The 26855-nt window shown below is 37.9% G+C and overlaps 1 protein-coding gene across 1 annotated transcript in view; it reads left to right on the forward strand.

Annotated features, from left to right (window-relative positions):
• The window catches only part of SIPA1L1 (signal induced proliferation associated 1 like 1), a 203727-nt gene extending 177180 nt beyond the window's left edge, over positions 1 to 26547 (forward strand). Inside the window, exons 13-18 of the mRNA XM_057421358.1 lie at positions 7982 to 8131; positions 13147 to 13271; positions 16177 to 16295; positions 18710 to 19149; positions 24908 to 25147; positions 26194 to 26547. Of these exons, the coding sequence (XP_057277341.1) occupies positions 7982 to 8131; positions 13147 to 13271; positions 16177 to 16295; positions 18710 to 19149; positions 24908 to 25147; positions 26194 to 26368 (1249 nt within the window). The 3' untranslated portion in view covers positions 26369 to 26547. The remainder of the gene's footprint in view (positions 1 to 7981; positions 8132 to 13146; positions 13272 to 16176; positions 16296 to 18709; positions 19150 to 24907; positions 25148 to 26193) is intronic.
• The last annotated feature ends 308 nt before the right edge of the window (positions 26548 to 26855 follow it).

A 26855-nucleotide genomic window follows, 5' to 3' on the forward strand; every position in this document is an offset into this window, starting at 1 on the left:
TATGGAAAGCGTAGCAATACCTGGGCAAAGTTTAAGGCAATGGCAGAGGATCAGTTTTCAGTTGAGTTGCTGCTTTTTCCAGACCCTTCCATCTCTTCCTGGCATTTATCGAAGAGTTTTGTCTAGAGTCTCAAGCTGGCTGTTCCATGACTTGTGCTGAGGAGAGAGAGCCTTCGGCTGTACTGGGTGGCAGATGGGGTTTTAATAACTTGTTTTTTCTTGTGCGTAAAATTACATGTGGGCAACATTGCGTACCTAAAGCATCCAAGATTTATCCAGTCACTGGATGCTAAAAAGGGGTTTAGGGCATGGCAGATGTTTGCAAAGTGAAAATTGCATTTCCATATACTCAGTATTTATTTTCAAAAAGTGAAACTTTGACTTTCCATTCCCTTCCTTTTCAAGGCATATAGCTGGGGTGCTTCTCCTCTAGACATTCTGTTAGTAAATTTTTTTATCGTTGCTCAAAAAAGGCTCTATTGGATCTTTTCATCCTTAAAAGTGTATTATCAAAGTAGCTTTTAAGTGTGGCTGGAATTTTTTTTTTTTTGGAGGCCTGAAAAATGTCTTTTTTGTCTGCTAAACATGTTAGTCTTGGCTGGATCAAATTTAAATATAACAGCAGCTGCATGAGGTTAATGTGTTCCCAGTTAAAGTGAAGAAAAATACATTTTTGGCATTTTAACTGAATACTGGATGGGGAAGAGGCAGTAAGCTCACTCCAAGACTCATTAGTCTGTTCTCTGCATGATAAAAGAAGTTTTGCTTTTGCAGAAGCTCAGATACTTCTTGCTGTGTAAAATCCCTAAAATCGACAAAGGTGAGCTTTTCATAGCCCTTTTAAATGCTGTGTCGTTTAATTTTTCACCAATAGCTCACATTTTTCATGGCATAAGGTCATCTCTCAGAAGAGGCTGGAATCTGCGTGTTTCTGGTGCAGGTAGCAGAAATGGTGCTCTTCTGTGCTTTGCTCTCTACATTTTGTTCTTTGCTCAGCTCTCAGCTGGTTGGAGAAATAGAGGACCAAGGGTAACTTGGTAACATAGGTACCAGAATCTGTACTGGTGGTCCCTGTGATGCAAAAAAGGTCTTCTAATTAACGTGACTATAAACAGTACCTCACCATATACAAGATAGATACTTCAGTCTATCTGCAGTGTTTGTTCTGTAGAACAATTTTAAGGGGTTTTAGAAAAAATCACCTTTGTTATGGCTTAGTAGCAATGCAGCACAGATATCCTGGATTTCCTTGCTACCATTAGAGCTTCACTTCTGAAAAGTGTCAGTGCGGCTGGAAGCTAACCCTGAGGATCGCCATCCATAAGTAATTTCACTACTAAATTATAGCTGTAACCTCAATTTTAATCTTTGGTTGTTGTCTAGATAACACTATCACTTCTGTTTCTGTTCTGAGCTGCAGTTCAGTCTTGCTGATGTGTGACTTAATACTTAGTTGGTTTGGGGCTGGAGCTGGCATTTATCTCTCTGTGCTCCTGCCTTCTGAGTTCACATTCTTCATTTATTGAGCTGGATGCAATGATGGCAGATCTCATTTGCCTCTAAGGAACAGCAATTGCAGTTTGTGATCTGTTTTAAGAGACATGGCAGCTGAGAAACCCATAGTAAATTGATCCATGTGGCTCAATCTGGGATGATTTTTGAAACTAACACTGATAGCAGTTGCCCAGAACCACAGAAGTTTGGTACCATCATTAGCCATAGCTCCAGCAGGTGGGATTTCAAAGAATGAAATAGAAGCATTATGTGTCTGACATATCAGACCTGATAGGGTGTTCACGTTAATGCTAACAAATCAGCAGTATATCCATGACATACAATTTGAGGGATTTAATTTAAACAAAACCAGCATAACAGGCAGGTGTTTCATCCTCTGAGTACAAAGTGCTCTCAGAGTACATGGAGTACAGGTGTAACTCTTTGAATTACCTACCAGTGATACTTGACTCATGATCACTCTATGTAGCTAGAGGCCCTAAATATGCATACGGACTGAAACTTTAGTCCATTTAAACATGCTAAATTAAACAAAAGCTGTATTACTGCTCCTGAGAAACAGGAGGATTTCACCTCATATATATAAATAATCTTGCCTTCCTGTGGGGACTTCTGTTGTAGGTGGGAGAGTAGCTTGCTTGACAGCCGCTTGACAGTCCCTGATTCTGAGATGGCAAATGCCCAGTCCTGTCCCTAACCAGCAGAGTACTTAAATTTGTCTTTTCTCTTTCTTCAGCAAAACCAAGATCCTGGTTGTGTGGCTTCTCCATGTGCAATAAGCTGTAGCCATCCCAGAGGCTGGTGCATGATAGGGGGTGTGATATACCCACTCAGTGCTGTGCTCTTTGGCCCAAGTGTTGTCCTAGGTTCAGCAGTAGCAGTCATGTTTTTCCTTTCAAAACCTGACTGGGTTTAAACCACGACAAGTGTTTATAAGGTTGTTCTAGAAATGAGTCCCATTGTTTGACTCAGTTTTGTCTGGAGTTCTTTGTCGCCAGAAGACTTGTTTCTGAAGGCCTAGGGCAGTATCTTCATGTCTCCAACTCACTCACTTATGCTTAAATTCTCCCTGTTCCTCATAGTAACCTGGCTCCTTGAATGTATTCATGATAGATGCACGTATTAGTAGGCAGGAAAAATAACCTGAAACTGTACTGATCTTATATCTCTAACCTTATTGCAACACTGAGAATGAAAAAATTAGTAATATAAATGCAATAAAATCTGAACTATGGCTTCTTTCACAGCATTAATTAGCCCACATGGGACACAATATAGGCTATAACCCAGAGTAAATATCAGGGTGATACATTAAGGAAAACAACAATAAACCACATATACATGAGGTGTGCCAGAGTTAATGTTATTGGAGAAGATGTAATTTTAGAGCTTGATTGCATTCTCCCCCGCTGCCTCAATTGTCAGTTTTTATTGTGTACACATGGTTTCTATGCCTTATTAAGAAAAAAATGCAGGCAAAGGAGATGAGCTAGTGTTAGATGATAATCTCATGGAACTAGTCTTAACTAAAACTTGATTCAAGAAACATCTGAAGTGTGAAAACCAGCAAGCAAAGCACGCGGATGGACTTGTGCTCTTCAGTGTGCAGTTCAGCACTGTTCCAGATGAAAGCTCAAGGCTCTAACTAAAAAGTTTCCAAGTACAGTCAATATTTTCAACCAAATGGAAAACTGATTTATGGCATGACTGCAGTCAAACATTGGCTGCAAAATCCCACAGTATATAAGTCCTCACTGAGAACTTTGGAGCACAGCCCTGAAACTTCATAATTCTTTGAACAATGCCTGTGGGTAGTCAGCGATAGTAACTGCCCCAGTAATAGTTTATATGTTAATTCCTGCAGATAGATTCTAAACTGTCCTGACATTATATAAAAATCCTAATCTGCAGCTGCTTAGTTTGGATCAGTGACATTTTTCCTAATACAAAGAAGCAAGTGTCAGTGTTCATCTTGCTACGTGTCAAGTGAGCATTGTAGCATGCACACTGCCTACTCACAGGGCTTGCAGATTAGCTATTTTGAAGTTTTCATAACCATTTTACAAATTAAAGCATGTACTAACATGAGATTATGTATTACACATTCCCTGCTGGTGCCAAAACCTAGAACTGGCTGTAGCGGTGGAAAATACAGTTCCTGAGTGCACCTGGCTGTAAACCCAAGCTCCTGTGTACCAAAAACAGTTGAGAAGAGCCAGGCTGTGTCATGTCAAGAGTTGGTCTCTTGTCTGAGAGTCCATCAGATGGGACCAGGGAAAAGCGTAAGAAATGCTTACAAGTAGAAAGCAAGACTTCTTGCCAGATCTGCCAGTCTCCTGACTGTCTGCTATTGAAGACTGCCTGAAGCCAGATTTGTTTCACTGTTGTGTTTAACAGCTGTGGATGCTATCTCTTCATCCAGGTGCTTGCTAATCCAGTTTACTACTTGTTCTTTTGTCAGGAGGGATAATGAATAATCGCTGTTTGCTTGATCCAGTATAATTCACATTTGGAGGAATTAAAGCAGATACGATAAAATTCTCTGTAATCTGTGGAGCCATATAGCCTACTCAGTGTTTCTTCATACGAAAGTCATTCTTTACCTCTTGCTGTCCCATCGCCTGCTTCTGTATATCTTCTTGTTATGATACATGTTTTCTGAAGAGCAGTGTTCAAATTGAAGGGAAATATTTGAACACGTATATAGTGTGGTATATGAGAAGTTACAACATAACCACATAATTGCATTTTATGTTTCATTCTCTATCCCCTTCCCCAAAATTGCTGATGTTCTTCTGTCTTGAGCGGTTTGGTTTCTTTGTAACATGAGCATTGACTCAGTGTTTTCAGTGAACTGTCACATCTTGAAGTATTATTAGGACTGCAAAAATCAATCACATGGAAGATAAGCATGCCAGAATTAAGATTTGCTGTGCAGTTTTATTCAGAACTCTTGTGTAACTGTATTTTCTGATGCTTCCTTTGATTAAATTATGAGAATTTCTTTTAACAGAGGACATCTGCCTCATTCAGTTCACACAGTGGATGCAGCTCATTAAAGAAGAGCTGTTTAATATTTTATTTTCCTCTTCATTACTCCATTCCTTATTTACTGGATGGCATTCAGATCCTGCTATAAAGATACAATTACTAATTCCTCTCTAAGCTTTACAGTGGTGCCCATTACTATAGTTTCTGAATGCTTCATGGGTATTAATCAAGTTTAATTTCCAAAACTCTTCTGTGAGAAGAGATGTCTTTGGCCCTCTTCAGATTAAGAACAAAAGTAGAGAGAGAAATTATGTTCTAATCATTTGCTGTGTCTTATTTTGGGCATCTCATACTTGGAAGTGTGCCCAGCATTGTTAAGTTTTTATATATTCAAATTACAGCTTCACTTGACTTCAGCTGCTTTGGTAAGCTTTCAACTCAGAAGTAAATGGGGCCTTGGAATCAAATAAGTCCTTTGAGAAATTTGCAGTTAGTGACATAATTGAAAAGTTTTCTTTAACAAATATGCCAGTGGTCATATTGGAGTTCTGCAGTTAAGCGCAAGAATTCCATTTGCTAAGTCAGCACTGAAATGCCTTGACTATAAAGCTGTCCTTTCTCTTCTGCCAGCCTGTGCCGCCTCCTCTTCCAAGCTGTTCAGTAATTACAGGAGAAGTGGTAGCACAAAATAAAACTGCATGGGACAGAGGTCCTAAAGGAAGGTGGCACCTGTATATGATCTCATAACTAAAGACTGCCTTAGGCAGGCCATAGGCTCAAAGTGTGCTTAGACTGACATTTTTCCTATGATGTGTATATTGCATACCTATACATACTGAAGACATGAGGAAAATTATAGCTAATGACATGGAAATTAATTTATTAGGAGCAAGAGCATGCTTTTGATGTCTGTGTTGTCATGCTAAACAAAAGAAACATATGCCCATCCCACTCGCTGCCTTCACAAAAGATGGTTTTCTTCCCATGCTTGGCAAGATTAAACCAGTCCTTTCAGGATGAACTAGATCTCCTAGAACTAAATCATGCATGGTATAATCCCAGTTCAGTTGACTGCAGTGAAATTGTATCTGTTTAATGCAATGGATGCTTGGCCTATTTTTAAATTCAATTATGGGACTCATGCACTTAACCATTTGAGAATTTCTTCTTAAAGCTGTCTTTTGAAATAGATAATAGCTTGTTTTAATCTGGTTTTTAATTATAAATAAAAGGCAAACACAGAATATCTTAACTATAGGGGCATACTGCTAACACAATGCTCCTTTTGTCTTGGTAAGTAGATTTCAATAGCATCTCAATAGATGCTAGATCAATAGACTTCAAGGCAGCTCAAAAAGTCAATTTGAACTAATTTACTCTAAAGTTCTTTTGTCTTATTTATGTTTCAGATAGAATGAATGAAACATATTTCACTGTTGATGTTTTTTAGTGCTGTTGTGAACTGTACTCACAAAATGTATTGCTGCTTTAAACAATAGGATGTCCTACCTGACTGGTTGTTCATTGGTATTGTTCAAACCACATTTATAATACAATTTTGTTTGCCCTTGAGGACTGTCATCTTTTTAAAAAAAGTTATAACTCCATGACATAGTTCTGAAATCTTGACATTTCCTCTAAACAGTGCTGTCACTTTTTGGCAAGGCATAGGAAGTAAAGAAAAGGCATAGCTGAATCTGAAGTGAAAATGTAAGCATTTTCCAACAGGAAATCATTTATTTGAGAAGTAATTGGTTTCCTTGCCATAAATTCTAATTTAGTGTTGGGGAAAAAAGGTCATACTTTTAAATTGTGTATTCCTCAGCAAGCATAGCTGAGTTTTAAATGTGTGTGCCTATATCAGTTAGTGAATGTTATTGAAAGCACGTATTTTTGTTGGCTGAACTTTTTTTTTTCCCTCTTTATAAGAGTGCCACTGGGAAAGATAACTGCTTGGCTCATGGTTCCCCAAGTTTTCAACTCTTGAACCATATTCTTTGCAGTCAAATATTTGAGAAGTGTTGCTTGATAAATGTGAGATAAGTTAAATTAATTTGATAGGCTAAAAATGAATTACTGGGTTTGGTATGATACTTGTAATGGTCAGGTGTTAGATCATTCCTTTCTTGTCTGGGAAAGAGAGTCATATGCGTTTTAGGAAATTCCAGATGGTCAAGATGTTTGGTCCAGTCCTACTGCTCTTCTCATCCTAGGATTTTGTTAGTTTACTGCTTTTGTGCAAAGTAGTCAGGGTAAAATGCACATTTGAGATATATATAGACACATATGCTCTTTGGATATATATACGTAACAGTATATATATGTGCATACAGTAATCATAAATCAGTGAGATGTGGGGTTTTTATCATTCTTGAAAGAGTTTTTGAACTTTTAAAGTTCTTACACTATTGTGGTGAGAGCTGATTAAAATCTGCCACTCCTCTACAGATGTGAAGTGTCTGGGCTGTGACCTTCTAAACCCCCAGACCCAAGTTGTGTACTGAGATAACTGTGTGTTTCACTGAAGTCAATATGATTTTGTAATTATAAAGGTTAAGTTGCTGTTTAACTTGTGTAAGTTATTTTTCCTAAACCACATGATCAAGATTTTCATTCAGAGTAGGATTTTGATGTTCATGGATGATATAATTTAAACTCTGAAATCACTGCTGAATTTCTGAATGGCTGCAGTCACCACCAAGTAGAATAAAACTAGCTTAGCAGCAGTGAATTTGGTTGGGTTTTGGGAAACAAAATGCACAAAGCAAAAGATGATCTCAAAAAGCAAAAGCCTTTTGCTAACTACAGAACAGGATATACGAGTTGGAACAGTCTAAGTCTGCTGCTTCCAGCCATTCTGCCCGGGTGCATGTGTTGCAGTTCTAGCCCATTTATTTGCCGTATGGTTATTCTGACAGGAGAAGGCTTCATATAACTCAGGTCTGTATTTTCAGCGTTCTGGTATGTTGAAATAGTTTCATATAAGAATGTTTAGTTTTTAGGGGGGATTTTAAGGTATTTACAAATTTAGTCCTTGTGATTTAATGTGGACAAGTTTGGTGGCATAAAGATAAGCTTGATACTCTTGGAAAAGTTTGCACAGACAGCTCAATACAGTTAGTTTAAATTCCAGGCAAGAGTTTGTTTTGAGAATTAGAAATATTTTGTCATACTTCATTATTCCTTACACGCAATCTGTAAAAAAAAAATCAAGACTTTCAAATCTGGGATGCTTTACTAGTGTGTGCCAGCTTTTTCCTCCCACGCTTGCCTCTTCATTTACTCCCCTGCATCCAGCTTTTCACAGCTGATTTAATTTCACCATTAATAATGGGAAATGTCTGATCCTTCAACTGACTTCATTTCTGTCTCTATGATGCTGTATTCTTTGCTGATGTAAGAATTTCCATGATGTTGTCCCTCAAGCTTTGTACTATGATATTGCTGATTTGTCTGGGTGGTTTGCTCTGAACAGATTGTCTCCTGGTTCTGATGTATACGTCACTGTTTCATCCATTGCCTTAGCAAGATCGCAACAGTGCCGTAATTCTCCAAGCAACTTATCATCCTCAAGTGAGACTGGATCTGGTGGGGGCACATACAGACAAAAATCTATGCCAGAAGGGTAGGCACCAGACTTTTTTCATACTCTTTTTAGGCAAGTCTTTTGTTTGCTGTTCCATTTGTTGTAATGTACATTAAACTAAAGGAGTGCTTCCACAGCCTCCTGTCAGCTGTTGTTTACACACATTAAAATGTGATTGTTTTCAAATATCATTGTCATGCTTTTTGAAGAGTCAAGTGTTAAAAATCTCTTGCCCTCCCCCTTTTCCCTTTGTGACCTAACCTCTCTGATTCTAGTCTACAACTGCTTAGGTTACTATACAAAAGGACCTTTATGTACTTAAAAACCTTCAGTAAAGGTACTGTTTTCATGTTGTAAATTGCTTCATTTCACAGGTTTAGATTCTACAACAAATTAGGTAATAGATTTGGGACTTCATAGTCTGTTCTAATAGTTGAAGCAAAGTAGTGTTTAGTGCAACTAAGATTTCAGCTGTGTAGGCACAGAAACCACTAACTAATCCACAGCTAGCATCTTTTTTGCATGTTCACAGTCATCCTGTTTTAAAGTGCTGTCTTCCAGCTCTCCAGAAATCTTCAAATTTTCTGAAGTGATCCAATATCAGTGTAAGGGGCAACTTACAGAGAAAGAAATTAAATCTGTATCATTTTCGGAGAACACTGAAAGGAGCAATAAATCAAGTATATCCAAGCAGGGAAAAAAATTATTGGCAGCAGGAGAGCTGTATACCACGTTCCGAACTGCTTCTTATAGAGAATATAAAGGGGCAAAACTGCTGATAGTTCACACTGCAAAGCTTCCCTCTCAAGTTGTCTTAACTATGTTGCAGGTCATTGTGTGTAACTCAGTTCTGGTTTGGATCTTGTGTAAAGTATCTTCTATTAAGAAAAAAAATTATTATTTGTAAAATTAAATACCAGGAACTGTTTTGCACAAGGCACTATCTTTTGCCTGTTTAGGTGCCTGTAAGAGGACAGTGCTCTGTGTCATAGAGTTACAGAATCAGCTAGATTGGAAAAGACCCTTAAGATCAGCAAGTCCAGCCTTTACTCCAGGACTGTCAGTCTAGAGAATGCTGTTCTGGCCATGTGCTTGGACAAGTGGTGCTCATTGCTCTAGGGCACTGAAGATTTGTCTTCCCTGTCTTTCTCCTTGCGGCTCAGTTTGAGGTTTTAATTTCTTTTCTGCTGTGCACCTCTATGAAGGGTTTGATTCATGAGACTATTGAGCCTCTTGAGATCATTATTTTAACTTTATGCTTAAGTCCCACAGACAGTAGGAGATTTGCTTTGAACCCATTAAACTTTGCTGTAAGGAAGCTAAGTAGAAGTGTGTCCAAACCTCTGCAGCCGGAAAAAACACAACCTCTTTATATACTGCTTACTTCCTGGCTTATTTATGCCAGCAGAACTTATTTATTGCCTTGAATTCTGAAGAGCAGCTTGTGCTCCCAATATCTTGTCTGCTCTTTTCCAGCCATGTCATTTGCTCTACAAAAAAGGTATTGCTGCCTTATGTCATTAAACCATCACAATCATAACTGCTTGAGTAGAAAAGGACTTTCAGACACACTGGGTTTTTTGTTTTGAATTGGCTTCAGAGCATACCAGCACCCATCCAACCCTTTTCCATCTTTCAAATTAATTATACACACATGTTCACTATAGCATTCTTTGAGCATTTTGCAAGTTCAGCAGAGATGTGTCCTAGAAATGTTGTCTATACAGTCTTTTTGGTTTTGAAGTTTTAATTTAGTGCAAGAAGACACTGTTTAAATGGAATAATGAAAGAAGAAATTAATGCATGAACTTTGCATGTTCCTTATTGGATGTTTTTTTAAAAAGAAGAAATATCACTCATTAAACTCCAATTATTTGACTATTATGTTCTGTTCTCTTAGGAAAAGTACTTTGCCTCACATACTGTCCTTGTACACATGAATCATATTTACTCAAGACTTTTCAAACATCATCTGCCAGCCTAAATTGAAAGCATGAAAAATGTAATAAGGAAGGAAAAATGCAGTTATGAAGGAAACTCTCTTGCCTCGATAAGCAAACTGATGTTTGTCACATTACTAAAAAATCATTGCAGTTCCATGTGCATCTTCTGTTGAGATTCATCTCAGACACCAGCTTCAGGGCAACTCTGTAGTGATGTTTGATATACCAGGTAGAGCTGGCCACTGATTAAACCCATATATGCTGCTAAAATAGGAGAGAAAGATTATAGTATTTAATTACTAAGATGGTGGAGAGAAGGATGGGCTGCAGTAGGGGCTTAGCAGACACCACATCCTGAAGGTAATCTTCCTGAGGTGAGGCTCCAGTGTGCTCTAGGTATGCCAGTCCAGGTATGCATAATTTGTGTGTATATTTCTCTCTCATTGCATGATATGACAGATTTGAAAAGTTTGTGAAACTTAGATGACTGGAAGCATGGGTGTGCGTCCAACCTCTGTCAGACATTGGTAAGAGCAGTAACTGCTGCCTCTTCTAGATTATTGGTCCATATCCTATGCTGGGTATAGGCAAAACCTTCACTGCCTTCAAGAATACCCAGATTGCTCTTGATGTACATATGTGTGTTTCATTTACTTATCCTGTGTTTATCTGAAGTTTATCTGAAGGTATGTATATATAATACATTATTGTAGAATGTATAAATGAAATTCAAAAAAATGAAATTGTGGGTTTCTTATGACAGATATATAAAATGTCTAGTTAAACAATTTATTCCCGATTTAGCTCTCCTTCAAGTTTTTTAGGTTCATTCCTACACACCCCAATGGGCTATGTATTTAAGCAGCATAGAATATAGCACCACCTGCATTTATTATTCTTGCTTTGGAATATTATTCTTTGCATTGTAAGAAATGCAGTCTAAAGATATTTCATGCTGCTCAATGAATAGAATAGTGATTTTAATGAAATAAAGTTAGAAACATGTTGGGTTTATGTATCTCTGATCTTGAAAACAGTCAAATTATAAATTATGCCAAATGCAAAATTGACTTCTTTTATACATATGATCACTATGGCATTTAGGTAAGAGGATAATGCGTAGGAAGTAAAATATTGATGCAGCACAACTTCATCATAGCAAGGTTTCTTGGGATTTTGGCTTTTTCTTTTAGGTAGTAACTTCTAGTTATTTTGTCATTAAAAGATATTCTTCCCAAAATACTTCCCAAGTCTTAAAAGGTTGAAAAATTACCTCAGATCACTGTTTAAAGAATCAATCAGCTTTGCAAATGCTGTATTTAGACTTCCTATGCATGTGTTGAATTGGTATTGAATTCGTCGTGTTTAATTTAGGTATATGATTGAGTGAAATCTTACCTAGTCTGTGTGAATGGAAAAAAAACAGCATTACTCAGTTCATGCAGTTTCAATGTAAATTGTTTGTATTCAGAAAGCAAATATATCCAGGTTTTCATTACATTTTTTTCTGTTCATCAAACCTCATGTTGACTGTACCAGGGAGCAGTGAACAAAAGGGAAATAGGATCTTCTTTGGGTAAAATTTAGAAGGGACAAATTTCAAAACATGACATTTTGGAGCTGTGCTGTGTGTAATGCTGCTTGTCTTTAAGGATGGGAGTGGGATTTTGTTGTTTTGAGTCGTGATGATGCTTTGGTGGGTTCATTTGGCGTAAAAGTACCCTAACTTTCAAATGGGTTAACCACACTGAGCTTTTTCTGACAGTTGGGCAGATGTCTGTTTTACAGTGGAGGTCATGTAGGCAGTCTGTAGGTAGTAGAGTAGGTGGAAAGCAGAGTTTGGGTATTTTATTTTCTGTTCTTGTGTTAGATGCGTAGTGAAACTCCTTGATATATAGAGAATATATCAGCCTGTTCTAATTCTTTTGGGTTTTACTCTGTGCATGTAGAGTTTTGGGAAGTTTTTTTCCTTCAGGGTATGTCTGGGGAAAAAAAAAACAGCCACCTCAAAAATGCATTATTATTGAGTAATTCTTAATTATTGACCTGTAAATTCTGAACCCAGCTATAATTTTTTTAAAGACTTAAGGGGTTTATATGTAATAGAGTATCATGGATATAATTCTTACAGGCTTTTAGGCATATAAGGCATATAGACAGTATGGCACAGAAGGATTGTGTGTCTCCTTTGTCATTAGATTATTCTCTTTGAGTTTACTGTATCTTTATTGAGCTTTCCAAAATCCACCTGACTAATCTAACAGCATTTACAAAGTCCACTGAACACAGTTTTCCTTTTGCTCTCTGTGCTTTCTTCTACAGGAATAGGAATACATGTCTTGCTCTTTTCCTACAGCTTTAGTCTACTTTATTTTGTGATCAAATAATTTAATAATCTCCAGAATTTATAATCCCCAGGTTTTGGGAATCCATATCTAATAGTTATCTTTATAAACACTTACTTAAAATACCTGGCAGTGCAGTATTGTCCCAAATGAGTCCATGTTGTGTTTGCTTATATATCTGCATCATCTAGGTATAACCTTACTTAGTCTTTTGCTCAGAACCCACGGAAGTGGCTGAGATCCATGGGATTGCCCGAACAAACTTTCTGATGCTCTCTTTGACCAATTTGAGGTAGTGATTTCCCAGTTAAAAGGATCCATCCTTTCATAATAAACACACCTCATTTCCTTCTGTGGCTTATGTACAAACTTTTACGTTTTAATCATTGTGGTCAATTTTCTGTAACTGTGTAATGGTCTGAGCACCTTTCTATGTAAATATCTCTGTAGATGAAAACTAATAATTTTATTTCTGAATAGTTTGGTCTGTTTTTAATTGTATGCACTGTAACCAGCTGTTCTTGATGAAAGAAGCTCAATAAATCAGTAAGTACTGTAATCTTACACGCTAAAGAAGCACAGGGGTCCTGAAAGCTGCCACAAAATTCAATGGAAACACATTATAAATTCACTCAAGCAGTTGTGCTGTGTGTTGGTCTGTCCTGTTGTTTGACACTAGCTTCTTAAAAATGCTCTTTACCCCTTATGTGAGATTTATGCATATTTAAAATCATTATCTACTTTGTTTTTTGGGGTGTTACAACAGGTTTGGAATTAGCCGTAGATCCCCTGCTTCCATTGACAGGCAGAACACTCAATCAGATACAGGTGGTAGCGGCAAATCCACACCCAGCTGGCAAAGAAGTGAGGATAGTATCGCTGACCAGATGGGTAGGTAATTAATTCTTTGCTATCAGCAAGTGGTACTAACTACAAGGTGACTTTGGCAATACCTCTCCATGCAGAGAAAGAACCCTCTTAAGCACTGTGTTTTCAGTGTCTTTGAAAGTTAACCTTCTTCTAGGTCTGGAACATGTACTAGCTTGTGCAGTCTGTTTCCTTGGGACCTATGAGTATCACCTGAGGAAGAGCTGACTTCAGTTCTTCATTTGACTGTGGAACTAAATCTACCTTAATGCTTTTACCCTGAAACATTCTGTCCTTCTAGAAGCAGCTGGGTAGACATGCTTAATAATTTGTTGTGCTGTTGAGGACTTGTTTGACCTCAGCTGCTCTCCTGAGTGGCTTGGCTTAGTTTAATTTTTGCTCAGTTTGTCTAAAGTGCTTGTGAAGCTCCCTCTTGGGTGCTATAGAAATGCAAATTGATTGTTTGATCATTGAAGCTATAAATACCATGTACAAAATGAAAAAAAAGCGCCAATTAAAGTTTAAATAGTGAAGTAAATCTATAGCTTGGTAATCACCTTCCACCAGTGTATATGTTTTCATTGCACTTGGCAATTAAGCTGTCAGCTGAGGTAACATATTAACTACATAAAACAGCTGGCTACTAAGAATTCGCATTGTTAAGTCTTCATCTGAAGTTTTTGCACATAGACCTTTTGCTACAGCTATAGCTTGAGTTGAGTGAATACCGGTGAGATTGACACCAGTGGAAATGTCCTGTCTAGAAGCAGCCTTGAATCCTACATGATCCCTATGGTCAAGGTTGCTAGATTGGATTTTTCTGACTTTGTTACCATAATTAAACAATTCCGTATTTTTTCTGTTTTCAATATAGATCATCATTTTACTGCATCACAGCTTTTGTTCTATGTATATGAATTAATATTGAACACAGAGTAAGGTTCAGTAAGATCAGTAGGAGTTTAAGGTAAATGACACCCTCAGGTTCTGAAGATACGCTTTATTCACATACCTTCACAACCTTAGTGATCTGTGCCTTGTTATTGAAGCCATCTGTCAGTCCCTCCTTCACAACTCCCCCCATACTTCTCACTGAAAAGCTGTGATTATACTGATCTGCAGTTCTCATTTTGACAGAACAATTTTTAATCGCATATGTTTTGATACTGTGTGATGGTAACAACACATGTAAAACTGATCTTTTGCTTAGCATTACTTTTGCAGACCAACAGTTGGGTGGTGGTGCTGGCTCTGAGCAGAGCTGCCAGCAAGTTCTGTTCTACGATGTCAGGTGCCACCATATTAGCAAAATAAATAAAGCCAAAAAAGAACAGGGAAAATTGTCTGGTAAAAGAGTTGGCTCCAACATTTGGCAAAGGCTGAAAAATGCGACCTGACATATAATTGCTGTATTTTATCTCTTGTGTATTGTCCTGCATTCATAGAGTCGCAGTTGGAAGCTGCATCTTTGACTGGAGACTTTATTGCCAGTCTGGTGAATCTAGGTGAAAGTTTGGTTCTATGACACATAAACATATTTCTACTTGGGATAACCTGTCTCAAGGTAAATAAAGCATTAGGTACAGTGAATCCACACACTCACTCCTTTCTCCTTTCTGGCCTGTTCTTAAATTCAGAAGAACTTTGTGCACCAGCACTGCTTGCTACCACTTGCCAGGGGGATTCAAGTTTGATTTATTTTTTTCTATATAGTATTTTTTTAATTAAAAAGACAAAGTTTAATTTAAAAAAAGCTAGCAATGCTGCAGGTCAGGGTGAACAAAACTGTTGCAGTGTTGGGGAAAGCACTGCTAATTACCATGGATATTAAGTACTTAATGTTTATAAGCATGTATTCTACTTAAAAGCAGCATTTTTAGAAGTGCAGAATATTGCATAAGCACAGGAGGGAAGATTCATGTAAAAAGTCACAACTGAGATTCTTCTAAAAATACTGGCCTTGGGCTCTGAGAACACAATTACCTACCTGATGGGCTGTGTCTGAACACCCTCTACACTTCTATAATTTTCTCCTGGGAAAAAATAAGTTTAATTGTCATAGAGCACTCCTGTGATTGTCCATATGAGTGACTTGAATTCTGTCCACTTTTGTCAGGTTTAATAAGTGTTCCTTTTGTACACCCATGCAGTTTCCACCTTCACAGCCAGCAATTTTTAAGGGAATATTATGATTTCAACAAATCTTTTGCTGGCTCTTCAGTTAGAAAATGTTTATTTAACTTGCCTTAACTTTGACAAGAACTATGTGTAGTAGTTATACTGCAGAAAATGTGTTTATATACATGATCACTGTAGACTTTTGCTGTTATCCTGCCTTGCGTAGAATATGATTTAACAAAATGTGGATCTTCGTAATTTTAGTCTCTTGTCCATAAGCAATGTACATATCGAGATGCAACGTCAATACACTGTGAAAATTAACATTCTGCTGGTTTAATGCTCTGCTATAGTGCTGTTGGACAATGGGGGCATCAGCTAGGTTGGAAAGACCTTTAAGATTATCAAGTCCAACCTTTACCCCAGGGCTGCCAAGGCCACCACTAAACCATGTCACTAAGCGTTTCTTGTACGTGTTTTTGGAACACTTCCAGGGATAGTGATTCCACCGCTTCCTTGGGAAGTCTGTACCAATGCCATGATGCCATTCAGGTGGTTCTACTGAATGCCAGGATGGTGACTGCTGGATTTTCATGAACTTGTACTGATTTACGCCAGGCAGGAATGAGCCCTCACTTACTCACCTGTGTTTTGTCACAATATACTTGTTTTTTATTTGAAATTAATTTCATATTAGGTATCCAAAGTTTTGGGGTAGTATTGGGAAAACAGCAGTGTAAAATGAGGTTACATGTTTTTGTAGCTTGTTGCACTGCATATACTTTTCAGTACATCGTGTGCTGTATTGCAGAACCAACATGCCATCTCCCAGCAGTATCAAAGGTACTGCCATCCTTCAGAGAAAGCCCCAGTGGAAGACTGATGAGACAGGATCCTGTCGTTCACTTGTCTCCAAATAAGCAGGGTCATGTAAGTTATCCTAAAAACGGAATTATTTTATGTATTGCTTTTGCTCCAAAGACTCTCAATACCAGAAGTGTAGTTCAAAGTATATTCAATATGATTTAAGAAGGCGGGAAAAAAATCCTCAGGCCTCGTTCTCTGCTAGAACATGGAGGAAGTAATAGAGCAGACCTGTTGTTTCCTGAACTCTACAGCAGCTAGGCACAGCCTACTGAACTATTTATTAGTTATTGCCAGTTGAACAGCAACTTCGTGTCTGTTAGTTTGTGATAAGCAGAGAGTTAGTGGGAATTTACACAGCTATTCATAGGCCTCACATGTGAGGCCTAAAGTTACTAATATATTTTTTAATGCAACACTTGGAAAGCCACTTATTTAAGACAAAAGAGTGTTCTTGCTTTTGGGTTTGTATTTTCCCCATTTTCTTCATGTATTACTTCCTTTCCATAACCTACCTTGCACACTGGTGAAAAACTTTGTCTGAAAGGTCTGCCGGAGTCCTGCTGAAAAAAAACACAACCCATTCTTGTTTTATTCTTGTTTAAGATCCAAACAGCAAATTCTGTCCTTCTGTCTCTGCAGAGTTTGATATTCACACCTTTTTGGAGGCTCTCACTTCCTGATTTATGTACAGAGAGATAGATAAATATTCATAAATAATTTTCAAGACATTTTAAATTTAATTAGAATTACAAACCCCCACACACCCTTTAAACTTTAAATTACCCAGTAAGCTGTATCACTTTATCTATTTATATAATTGTATAAATACAGAGTTATTGTGTGATTATACTGAAAGTATTAGTTGCGCTTATTTATGTGTGAGAGAATCTTTAATTGGTTCCTCTTAGTTGCTCCTGCTTACCAGCATTCTTCTTTCAATATAATATTTTAATTCATACAATACATCTTTATTATTTTAAAAAAAAACAACACCACCACACTTGTCCATATTCTTAGGAGCACAAGCTAATTTTTATATTTAGATTGACCTGCTTTTCATGAGTTGTGTTTAAACGCGTAATAATGTCATATAAAACTCATTGCTTGCATGCAAAGCGTAGCAGTGGAATTATTATTGCTTGCGTTCTTCTCGTTTAGTCGTTGTTAAAGTAAATCTTTATTATGTGGACAGATGTATGGGGGAGTGATGCAGTTCTTAATGAGGAGCAGTAGCTTTAATTGGAGATAACTAGAAGCCTGGATCAACTTATTTAATATTCCTACTGTTTTTTTTTCAAGTCTTGCTTTAATATAGTAAGAAGTGGATGCTGAGATTTCTTGCCCACAGTTTACATCCATTCCCTATTTTCCCTCTTTTCCAGTAAAAACAGAAACGGCATCTATTTTTTTATATTTTACTGGGATCTCTGTGCATGCCAATTCAGTAAAACTCCAGGGGCAGACAGATAGGCAAGGTGGTTCTAAGTCTCCTTTCCATCCCTTCCCTTATTCTGAGGCCATGTGGTCACCAAACAAGTCCATTGCCTACCAAAAAACTGCTTCAGTTCTGACTATATAATCAGAACTTAGATAAATTCTGTAGATGAAAACTAAAATTAAGGAATTCAGATGGGTATAAATACCCCAAAGATAGGTGAGATGCTAAGCAATGATAAGCATATGGCAAGAAATTCTTCCTGTAGTGGTATAGTCTAGTGATGATCACTATGCAATTGAAGGCATGCAGTTTCTTCATAACATCAGGTTGAAACCAAGGACAGAACATACAAACCAGCCAGACACCGGCATGCCCTGATGGGACAATTTAAAAGCAGTCCTTTAATGCTCCCTTCCTTGCAATTCTGCCTCTTGGAAAACAATTTCAGATTAGTAAAATGGCATTTCAGTGGCCATTTGCAAAGGGCACTCCTGCTGAGGAGGAATTATACCCTACAAAGGGGTAGAAAGGAGCAATGGTTATTTCACCCTAGTTTAACCTGTTGATGGGCAATTGGATTATTAAAATAACATTTGCTTCCTGTGGATTGGTTGTATTTTATGTTCTAAACCATTGGAGTCTTAAAATAAGAATATTTTTAATTATAGTAGTTATAACTAAGTCTACACAGCTCAGCCAGTTTCATTGGAGAACTGTGCTTGAAAAGAAACAGCATGAATTATTTTGGGACAAAACACAAACAACTCTGACTTTCCCTGAACAGTTAAGACGTGGCTTCCAAATCCACATGAAAGCTCTTTATGTGCACCCAGAGAAGAGCACATGCATTACACTGGAATGAAAGTTTTAGAGTTTGTTAGTCTCCTCAATGTATCTATCCAATCCCTCAAGGTAGAAGAGCTCCTATTGTGCAGTGACTTTGTAACTATTTATTTCCTCCTCCTCTTTACTGCCATAATTCTTACATAAACCTGCAAGTCTGTTTGTTTCTTTTTTTGGATTGTTGTTTCTTCTGTAGTCTGACAGCCACTACTCCAGCCATTCCAGCAGCAATACTCTGTCCAGCAATGCCTCCAGTGCTCACAGTGATGAGAAATGGTATGACAGTGGAGAGCGCACCGAATCAGAGCTCAACAGCTACAACTACCTTCAAGGGACTTCCGCTGATAGTGGCATAGATACCACTTCCTACGGACCTAGCCATGGCAGCACTGCCTCCCTGGGAGCAGCAACATCTCCCCGTACAGGGCTAACAAAAGAAAAAGTGGCACCACTGTGGCATAGCTCCAGCGAAGTGGTCTCCATTGCAGACAGGACATTAGAAAAGGACAGCCACATGGACCGAAAGACCGAGTCTTCGCTGAGCCTGGATATTCACAGCAAAAGTCAACCAGCCTCCAATCCTCTAACAAGGGAGAACAGTGCTTATAGTCTTAGTGATGCCGTCTCACATACAAGGTAATTTTCACCTCTTAGGAGATTGACCCCTCCACACTCGTTTTCCTATTCTCACTCTGAACTATCAAAAGTGAGAAGTAGATGTTGAAGAGACTGGTTATGTTAACCAGTGTTTTGAAAGATCTCACAGTGCAGAATGCTTGAATATTAAGGCCACCTTTAGTCTTTGCATCTCCTACAGCTTATAACTAAAGAATGTCTTTAAGAGTATATTCCATACACCTCCTACTAAACTAACATAAGATAGATGTGTGTGATACGTTGATAAGGAATATCTTGCAACAACTGAAGTTCATATGTGGATCAGAAAGGAGATCAGTACATTTTATTAATGAACAGCTTTTTTAGTCTTGCAGGTACACATTTCAGATGTTTCTCACTTTTTTTACCCAGTCTTGTTTAGAAATCTGTTTGCAGTCAGTATGATCAGTGTTGAGAGGAGGTTGCTTGGGAGTGCCATCATGTAGATTTTAATCTCATTTTGCTGCAGGCTTGTGGGTACATTACAGTCACCTTCCCTGTCTTCCTCAGTTTTGTCACTAGTAAAATTGGCATATCGAGTACGTGTGTAATGTGCTTGGACACCTCAGATGGGAGATACCCAGTATACACATTAACCAGAGCTGCCAGAGGCAGAAAATATTCTAGACCATTTTCATAACCTATTTCCCAAAAGGTATTCAGCGTGCTTTTTGAAAAATACTCGATACTGTGTCATACTAGCAACAAGAAAAAAAACACAGCTCTTTCAAGGAACGTGTATGATAATGATAAATGGTTGGCCTTGTGGAGCCTGACTATTGCGCTTTTATTCTTGAGGCACCTCAGGTTTGAAGATGCAGCTAAAATGCCTACAGACTGGGAGTCTGAAGCAATTTTTACTAATCGTTTTGAGCAAGGCTACATGTTTATCAGACATTTCAACAACTCATACAGTAGCTGCAGAGGGTTGTCATAGAGACTGTACTGAACGGTCTCCATGTACTTTGTAATAGTAATTTTGACTAAGTAAGCTATTAATGGTGGTCCTGCTCTAGTTTTCTGCTTCTCCTGGTTGGCCATTTTTGGCACTAAAGTTCATATTCAGTTGCTATAAATCCCAGCCAGGTCTTTGAGACTGGTGTTTCCAAACCTTGCTTGAAGGACTTAGCGAATCTGTAAACAACACTGTGCAGAGGGACTTAGATTTTGGGTGATTTTAGCATGCGCCCCTTGAAGGTTAAAATCTCTATGGTAGTTATTTACGATTTTATACCTTTTCAGACAAGCATGTTCGTATTCAATTTTTTATCATTCATTAGAATTTACCACATGCCCTGCAATACGCCTGAATATAACTAGCAGCAGCTTTACGGGAGATTCTTACACAGTTGTCAGTAGCATTTCCATTTGGAAGGATTTGTTCAGAAGCAACTCAAACCCTCGGAAAATTAGATGTAACTCTTGGAAGCTTTACCATAAAAGTGTGCCTAAAGTGAATGCTATCTTTGTACATCTACAGTTCTGGTTTGCTCTTCTCTGAGCACCAAATAGGAATAGTTCAGTAGAAAAGCTGAGAATATCTTGGAAGGGCAGCCATACACTTGACAGCTCTCATCTTTGTCTTCCATGCATATACTTTGCAACTTGATCGCTAACTTAAGTCCAGGATGTTGTCTTGTCATTATGTGGTAGTGTTGTGTCTCCAAGCATGTTATTTTCTATTGCTGGTTTGGATTCATTTATGTGATGCTTCTCTGATGATAAAAAATCTCTACATGTTTTTTGAGGCTGTTACTGATATTTCCAGATAAAGATTCCCGAGGCTTTGTGCTAGGAAAAACAGTTGGGGTTTGGTTTTTGTTTTGCAGTTTCACTTAAAAAACAGATGTTAAAAATGCAGCTCTTTATAAAGAGGAGTAGTAGCAATTTGTAGAACACATGGGGCATGATACTTGAGAAATACTGCAGTCATTGCACCCACATTGTTTATTTTGGTGGAGAGAGAAAAAAAAGATGCTTGTGTTCCTTTATTTCTTATTTTTGAAGACTAGCACGTGTTTGATGCCTCACAGTAAAGGAAAGGCACAGTGGGCTAAAAAGCTTTCATTTTGTTTCTGATGGCATCCTCAGTTGGTGATTGCACACTAAACACTAGTGCTGACCTGAGGAAACCCTAGATCCAGCTGTTTGCTTCCAGCTCTCCCATAGGTCTTTCTATGGAGGCACAACAGTTTGGAGCTGGAGGCTTGTTAAATTGGCACTTCCAAAATGTGACCACATCTGTCTCTTCCTGAAGGAGGGGAGACAAAAGGGTGATTCTGAGTAGGCTGCTTTTCATGAGAAATGAACAGCTTAATTGGTGTGTTTCTCTCTCAGTTTCTAAGTTGTTATCCTTTGTTGCTTCTCACTTTTTTACCTTTTGCCTGTGGAGGCCAGAATGTCTGTAATGTCTTTAGAGTCAGGCTTCTGAGGAAGAAAAGGAATTTGGCCCTAAAAAGAACTCAGTGACAAAAGAAAGTAACCACAAATTAGAGTGTTTGTGTCTGTAGAAGACAGGAGCAATAATCAGTTTTCAGATGATTTAATGGTGCATGAAAGAACTTGTACCTGAGATTTGGTGGCAAAATGTAAATTATAGTGATTAACTTCTAGAGCAGAGCTTCTGGCTGGGTTTTATTTTTATTCTCCACCCCCATTCTGAAAGTCCTTCCTGATGATTGTGCAGATTTCTCATAGCATCCCAGGAGAACTGCATTATGTAGGCCAGTAATTATACAGAGTCATTATAGCTGAATGTCATTAAATGAAGCCATATGCACTGATGGCATGAATTCCCTGGGAAAAAAATAAACTCAAACTTTCATTTCCACCTAAACTGTACAGAGTTTCTTATGGTTCTCTTATCAAAACTGAAAGGAAAATTATGACTATTTCTAGTCAAGTATCTTTTTCATTATTTTTAATAATTTGAAGATACTTAAAATATTATTTAATAATTGTATAATATTTTTATGAATGGTTCAACTGTAATTGTTGCAGATTGTTGTGTGGTATTTGAATTTTTCCTTAACTTAATCCTTGATGCCTCAATAATTGAGGTGGGAGGTGGGGTACCAACAGTGGCTATCTCTGTGTCCTGAGAATGAGGACTGTATTTCTTCCAGATACGATCAAGCTGATACAGGCATCCTTACAGACAGTATGAGGGATTCTCTGCATGCTTCCTGTGTCAGATACTCTTTTCCCATCACTACTGTAGTGGTCCAGCTCTGATTTATTTTTTTCTAGAGTTTATCCAAAGCCTTTTGCTCTTCAAATATGTTCTCTCTTAACAAGTATGTCCCTGTCTGTATCCTATTGTCCTGACTGTGTTTACTTATAGGGTGTCATGTCCACAGTTTGTGCATAGTTCGTGAAGCAGTTTATCCTCCCAAAATGCTGTGTTGTAAAACTGCAGCTCAAAATGCAAGACACTTCAAAAAAAATATACTTAAAACCATATGCTAATTTTTCTGCTTATTTGCTAGAGTGCTTTTGGCATCTATGATACATATGATAATAAATATTAAAATAATAACATTAAACATAATGTGTATATACAGTATATAATAAAATAACTATTTTATTATATTTGTATGTGCTTAAATGCATATACATATGCATTTAATGTATAAATTTTATGTAGAGCATTCTGAACATCATTTCTTTACCTGTTTTCCCTAGTAATATTAAGGATCAACTCTACTGGCCTATCTAGGATTTGTTACTGGTTTTTACCAAGAAATGTTTTCTCACAACTAGCACTTCCTTGAGTGAATGGATTAAAAACAGATGTGGACATGATGGATTAAAAGTGGATAGATTAAACCTGATGGATTAAAGAATTCTGAAATGTGATCAGAACTTCCCTTTTCCTACACTAAAGCAAAGGCTTCTTAGTGCATTTAGAAGTGGGAAGAAAAAAACCCAAACAAAATAGCTCTATATGTTTTCTTTATAGATGTGCATCTTCCCCAGACCTTGGCGGTTTAATTTTGTGGTGGTGATGCCTCACAGATGGACTTCTTTACTCAGCATGTGTAGGAGTTATATCTCAATATTGAAAAAGGAAGGGGGAATGAAAAGAAATTTACTGCCTCTCCCCCATCACTTAATTTTCTCTGCTTTCTTGCTAAAAATTATGTTTACTTGTATTTGTTACAAATATGAAGGTTGTGATGTGCAGTGCCAAATATATGGGCTTGATGGACAGGAAAACCTTTTCCTATATTTTCCCAATCTGCTGGTTTTTGTATAGGCCTTTCAGATGTACAGATAGGGTGGGGAGGAGAGAGAGAATAATTTTATAATACGTAAATCTGTATTACTGTCATTTGATTTGCATACATATGGGAACAGGTATCTTGCCCCTGATATGCGGGACTTCACAGCCATCCCCATGTACATTAGATGAGGGATGGCTGTAGCAGCTGGTGCTATTTGAGGTGGGAAAACTACAGTCCAGTTAGACTCCTCATTAAATCTACAGCACTTGACTGCTGGGACTGTTGGTGCTTAACTTGCACCATATGAAAATAAAACATAGTTGAAGGTGATATTTTTAGACTCCATCTGTTGTCCGTGGAGAGAGAGGAGAAATTCCAAAACATTAATTCTCCCTGTGTATCTGAGACACCTAATTTAAGATGAGGAGAATCACCTCCTAAGGATATTTCTCCATTGACTACAGCAGGAGCCAGACAAGCAGCGTAGATTAAGTAACTGACTTCTAAAATGCTAAATGTAGGTGAGATTATTTTCCCAGGTGGCAAAATAAATTTAACCTTGAATTCTTTCTCTGTGTCAGTGAGAGATGTGAAAATGCATTGTTTTATCAAGATATGAAAAAACTGCTGAATAATTTTCTGTTAAGCTAAAAAAGAAGAGAGTATTCAGTGACTTTATTCAGCCTCCCAGCTAATTTTTATTTGTCAGTCAGAAGCTGTTCTTTACCACAGGGCCATCTGTTTCAAATTCCTGCCTTGCAGTATTGTATACTGGGATGAAAATGTGGCTAAGTTGTGTAGAGGGAGCTGATAGAAAGCAGGTCTCCAAATATATAATGCTATTTCAGTGCTAAGGCTGTACACAGAGTTTTCCTGTAACTGTACTTAGAAATGCCTGACCTTTTAAGGTTGTTATAGTAAATATTGTCTTAAGTCCTAGTGCTCCTGATACGGTGCAAGTTGCATCAGATTTGAATATCAGCATAACTAAAGAGTAGCTCCTATCTACAGCCCTCTTCCTTCTTCCAACAATTAAGCTGCAGTTGGTAATCCCAAGTCTTTTCTATCTGCACAAAATGCAATACAGGTCAGAGACCTGCTCAGACTTCTCAGTTCAAGTCTTTTTGCAACTGGTACCAGGAAACCCTCTTTCGAAAGATGTATGGGTTTGTTCCTTCCTTTTTTTTTTATTTTTTTTTTTTTTGGTAATTCAGCTACAATCTCTTGTATAACCTTTAAGATGCCTAATGAAGGTAAACCCTAGATTTCCCATTGGTGAATGAGGAGATGGTGGTCTACTACATCCTTAGAGGTTGCTTACAAAGTTTTTTATTACTGTATGAGATGTTTTTAGTGAAAAATGGGTGGAAGGCCCTTAACAAGAGAGAATTGGTTTTGATACGCTACTCACTGTTGACAGGAGTAACATCTCGTGCCTCGAGTTCTGCTTTAAAAATAGGTGCATATATACACATTTGGCAAATTTTTTCTTTATTCTGTTTTTCTCCTAGTACCATGAGCTCACGACACTCTGCCAGCCCGGTTGTTTTCACCAGTGCTAGAAGCTCTCCTAAAGAAGAGCTTCATCCTGCTACTTCTCCCCAGCTCGCACCTTCTTTCTCCTCTTCCTCTTCTTCTTCATCTGGTCCTAGGACTTTCTACCCTCGCCAGGGTGCTACTAGCAAGTATTTGATCGGATGGAAAAAGCCAGAAGGGACAATAAACTCAGTGGGGTTTATGGATTCAAGAAAGTAAGACTATTTTTTGGTTCTCTTGTTTCGTTATTTTTTTAACTCTAAAGACTCACTGAAATCTGTGACACTTCTCTCTATAGAAGAGCTCAAGACTACTGAATGCTTATTATTCTGTAGAATTTAATCTTTAATCTAGAGTTCTGCAGTTAGGCTTAATATTTGAAAGTTAGCTAATCTCATTCCCTGTTAAATTGTAAAAGTTTTTTTATCATTTCTTGAGAGCTATATGAATTTCAGTCCTGTTAAAGCTTATCTTTCCTTGGGACTTCTTAAAGGTGATTCAAAATGGCTTTTGAGCAAATATTAAAAATCCTCTTAATGTAGAGCATGAGTTTTCCTTAAGGCTCTCATCCATGTAGTAGTACTGCACATGCTGTGCATTAGGTCTATGGCCCTCCATGTTGCCTTGTTAAGATTGCTGCCAGTATCCAGTCTAACTGGCTTAAAGCAAGCAAAGGTCTCTCTGCATTACAATATGCAACCATCTCTTTTGGAACTTACTAGCAAAAATACTCTTTAAGTCCAGTGTGACTTTGAAAGCAAGTGATTCAGAAAGCCTGTTTCAAAATAATTTATTCAACCCATCTTGACTTTTATTGGGTTGAGCACAGTATCCCCTAAATTATACCAGTAACTGGCTGTAAAAAGGAGATGGTGAAACTTTGTGATAATTATACTATAAAAAGACAGGTAAACGAGTAAAGAAACATAGCGATTTCCTACTTTGGGGCTCATTGAAGACATTTGTATATTTTATTTTTTTTACAAAATACACTTTAATAGATTCAATTCCTTATTGTGAAAACATATTACAATAATCTTTAAATGTATTGCTAGTTTATCTTTTTTAATCAAGGTTATTGCTTCAACAGGTATTCATAAAGATGAGACTCCGCTCAATTAGCGGAACTCTTTTCCCTCCTTCATGCCCCCTACCTAGGGTTTTTCTTTGAAAATCTTGAGGGTGCTATCATTCTTGTTTTATTCATGCCTCCTGCCCCAGGGCTTTGAGACCTGAATGTGTCTGTTACATTTCATTTAAGACGTCACCAGAGTGATGGCAATGAAATGGCCCACCCTCGGCTGCGTGCTTCAGCAAGAGATCTACGAGCATCACCGAAACGAGCATCCAAGTCCACTGTTGAAGAAGAGCTGAAGAAATTGATAGATCTTGATAGCCCAACACCGGAATCCCAGAAGAATTTTAAGGTACGTTAAAGAGCGGGTCTGTCCCTTGGCTATCTCTTGCCACAGTTGAGTGAAATCTCAGAATACCTGAAGAGCAACTCACAGGTCCTCTTGTGATCCAAGTCATAGTTCTGCTGTTACAAAAGAGAGATGTGTAAAGTTACACTTTATAAGAATTTGGGGTTTGAGTTCATTGCTGCTGAGGCATATCAACTAATACAGTGAATGCTTCACAGTTTGGGAAAGGATAGAATCATGGAATAGTTAGGGTTGGAAGCCATGAAGCTTTAAGGTTTTGGTGCAGAAAATGCTGAGTGCTTTCAAAGCAGTCAAAGCTGAAGTGCTCATTCATACAGTGCTTACTTGGTTGGATTTTGCAGTGGGCTCAAGACTTTCTCAGATAGGATCTTTTCTATTCTCACCCATAACAGGAAAATAAAATGCAAGGCAATTCCCTACATTTTCATCATGGACAGAAGGCCATCTGTCACAAACTTAGCTTACTAGAGAAATACAC

Source organism: Pezoporus wallicus, unplaced genomic scaffold (assembly GCF_028554395.1).
Source record: "Pezoporus wallicus isolate ANWC-B61680 ecotype Strahan unplaced genomic scaffold, APGP_CSIRO_Pwel_v1 contig_2144, whole genome shotgun sequence".
Lineage (NCBI taxonomy): Eukaryota > Metazoa > Chordata > Aves > Psittaciformes > Psittacidae > Pezoporus > Pezoporus wallicus.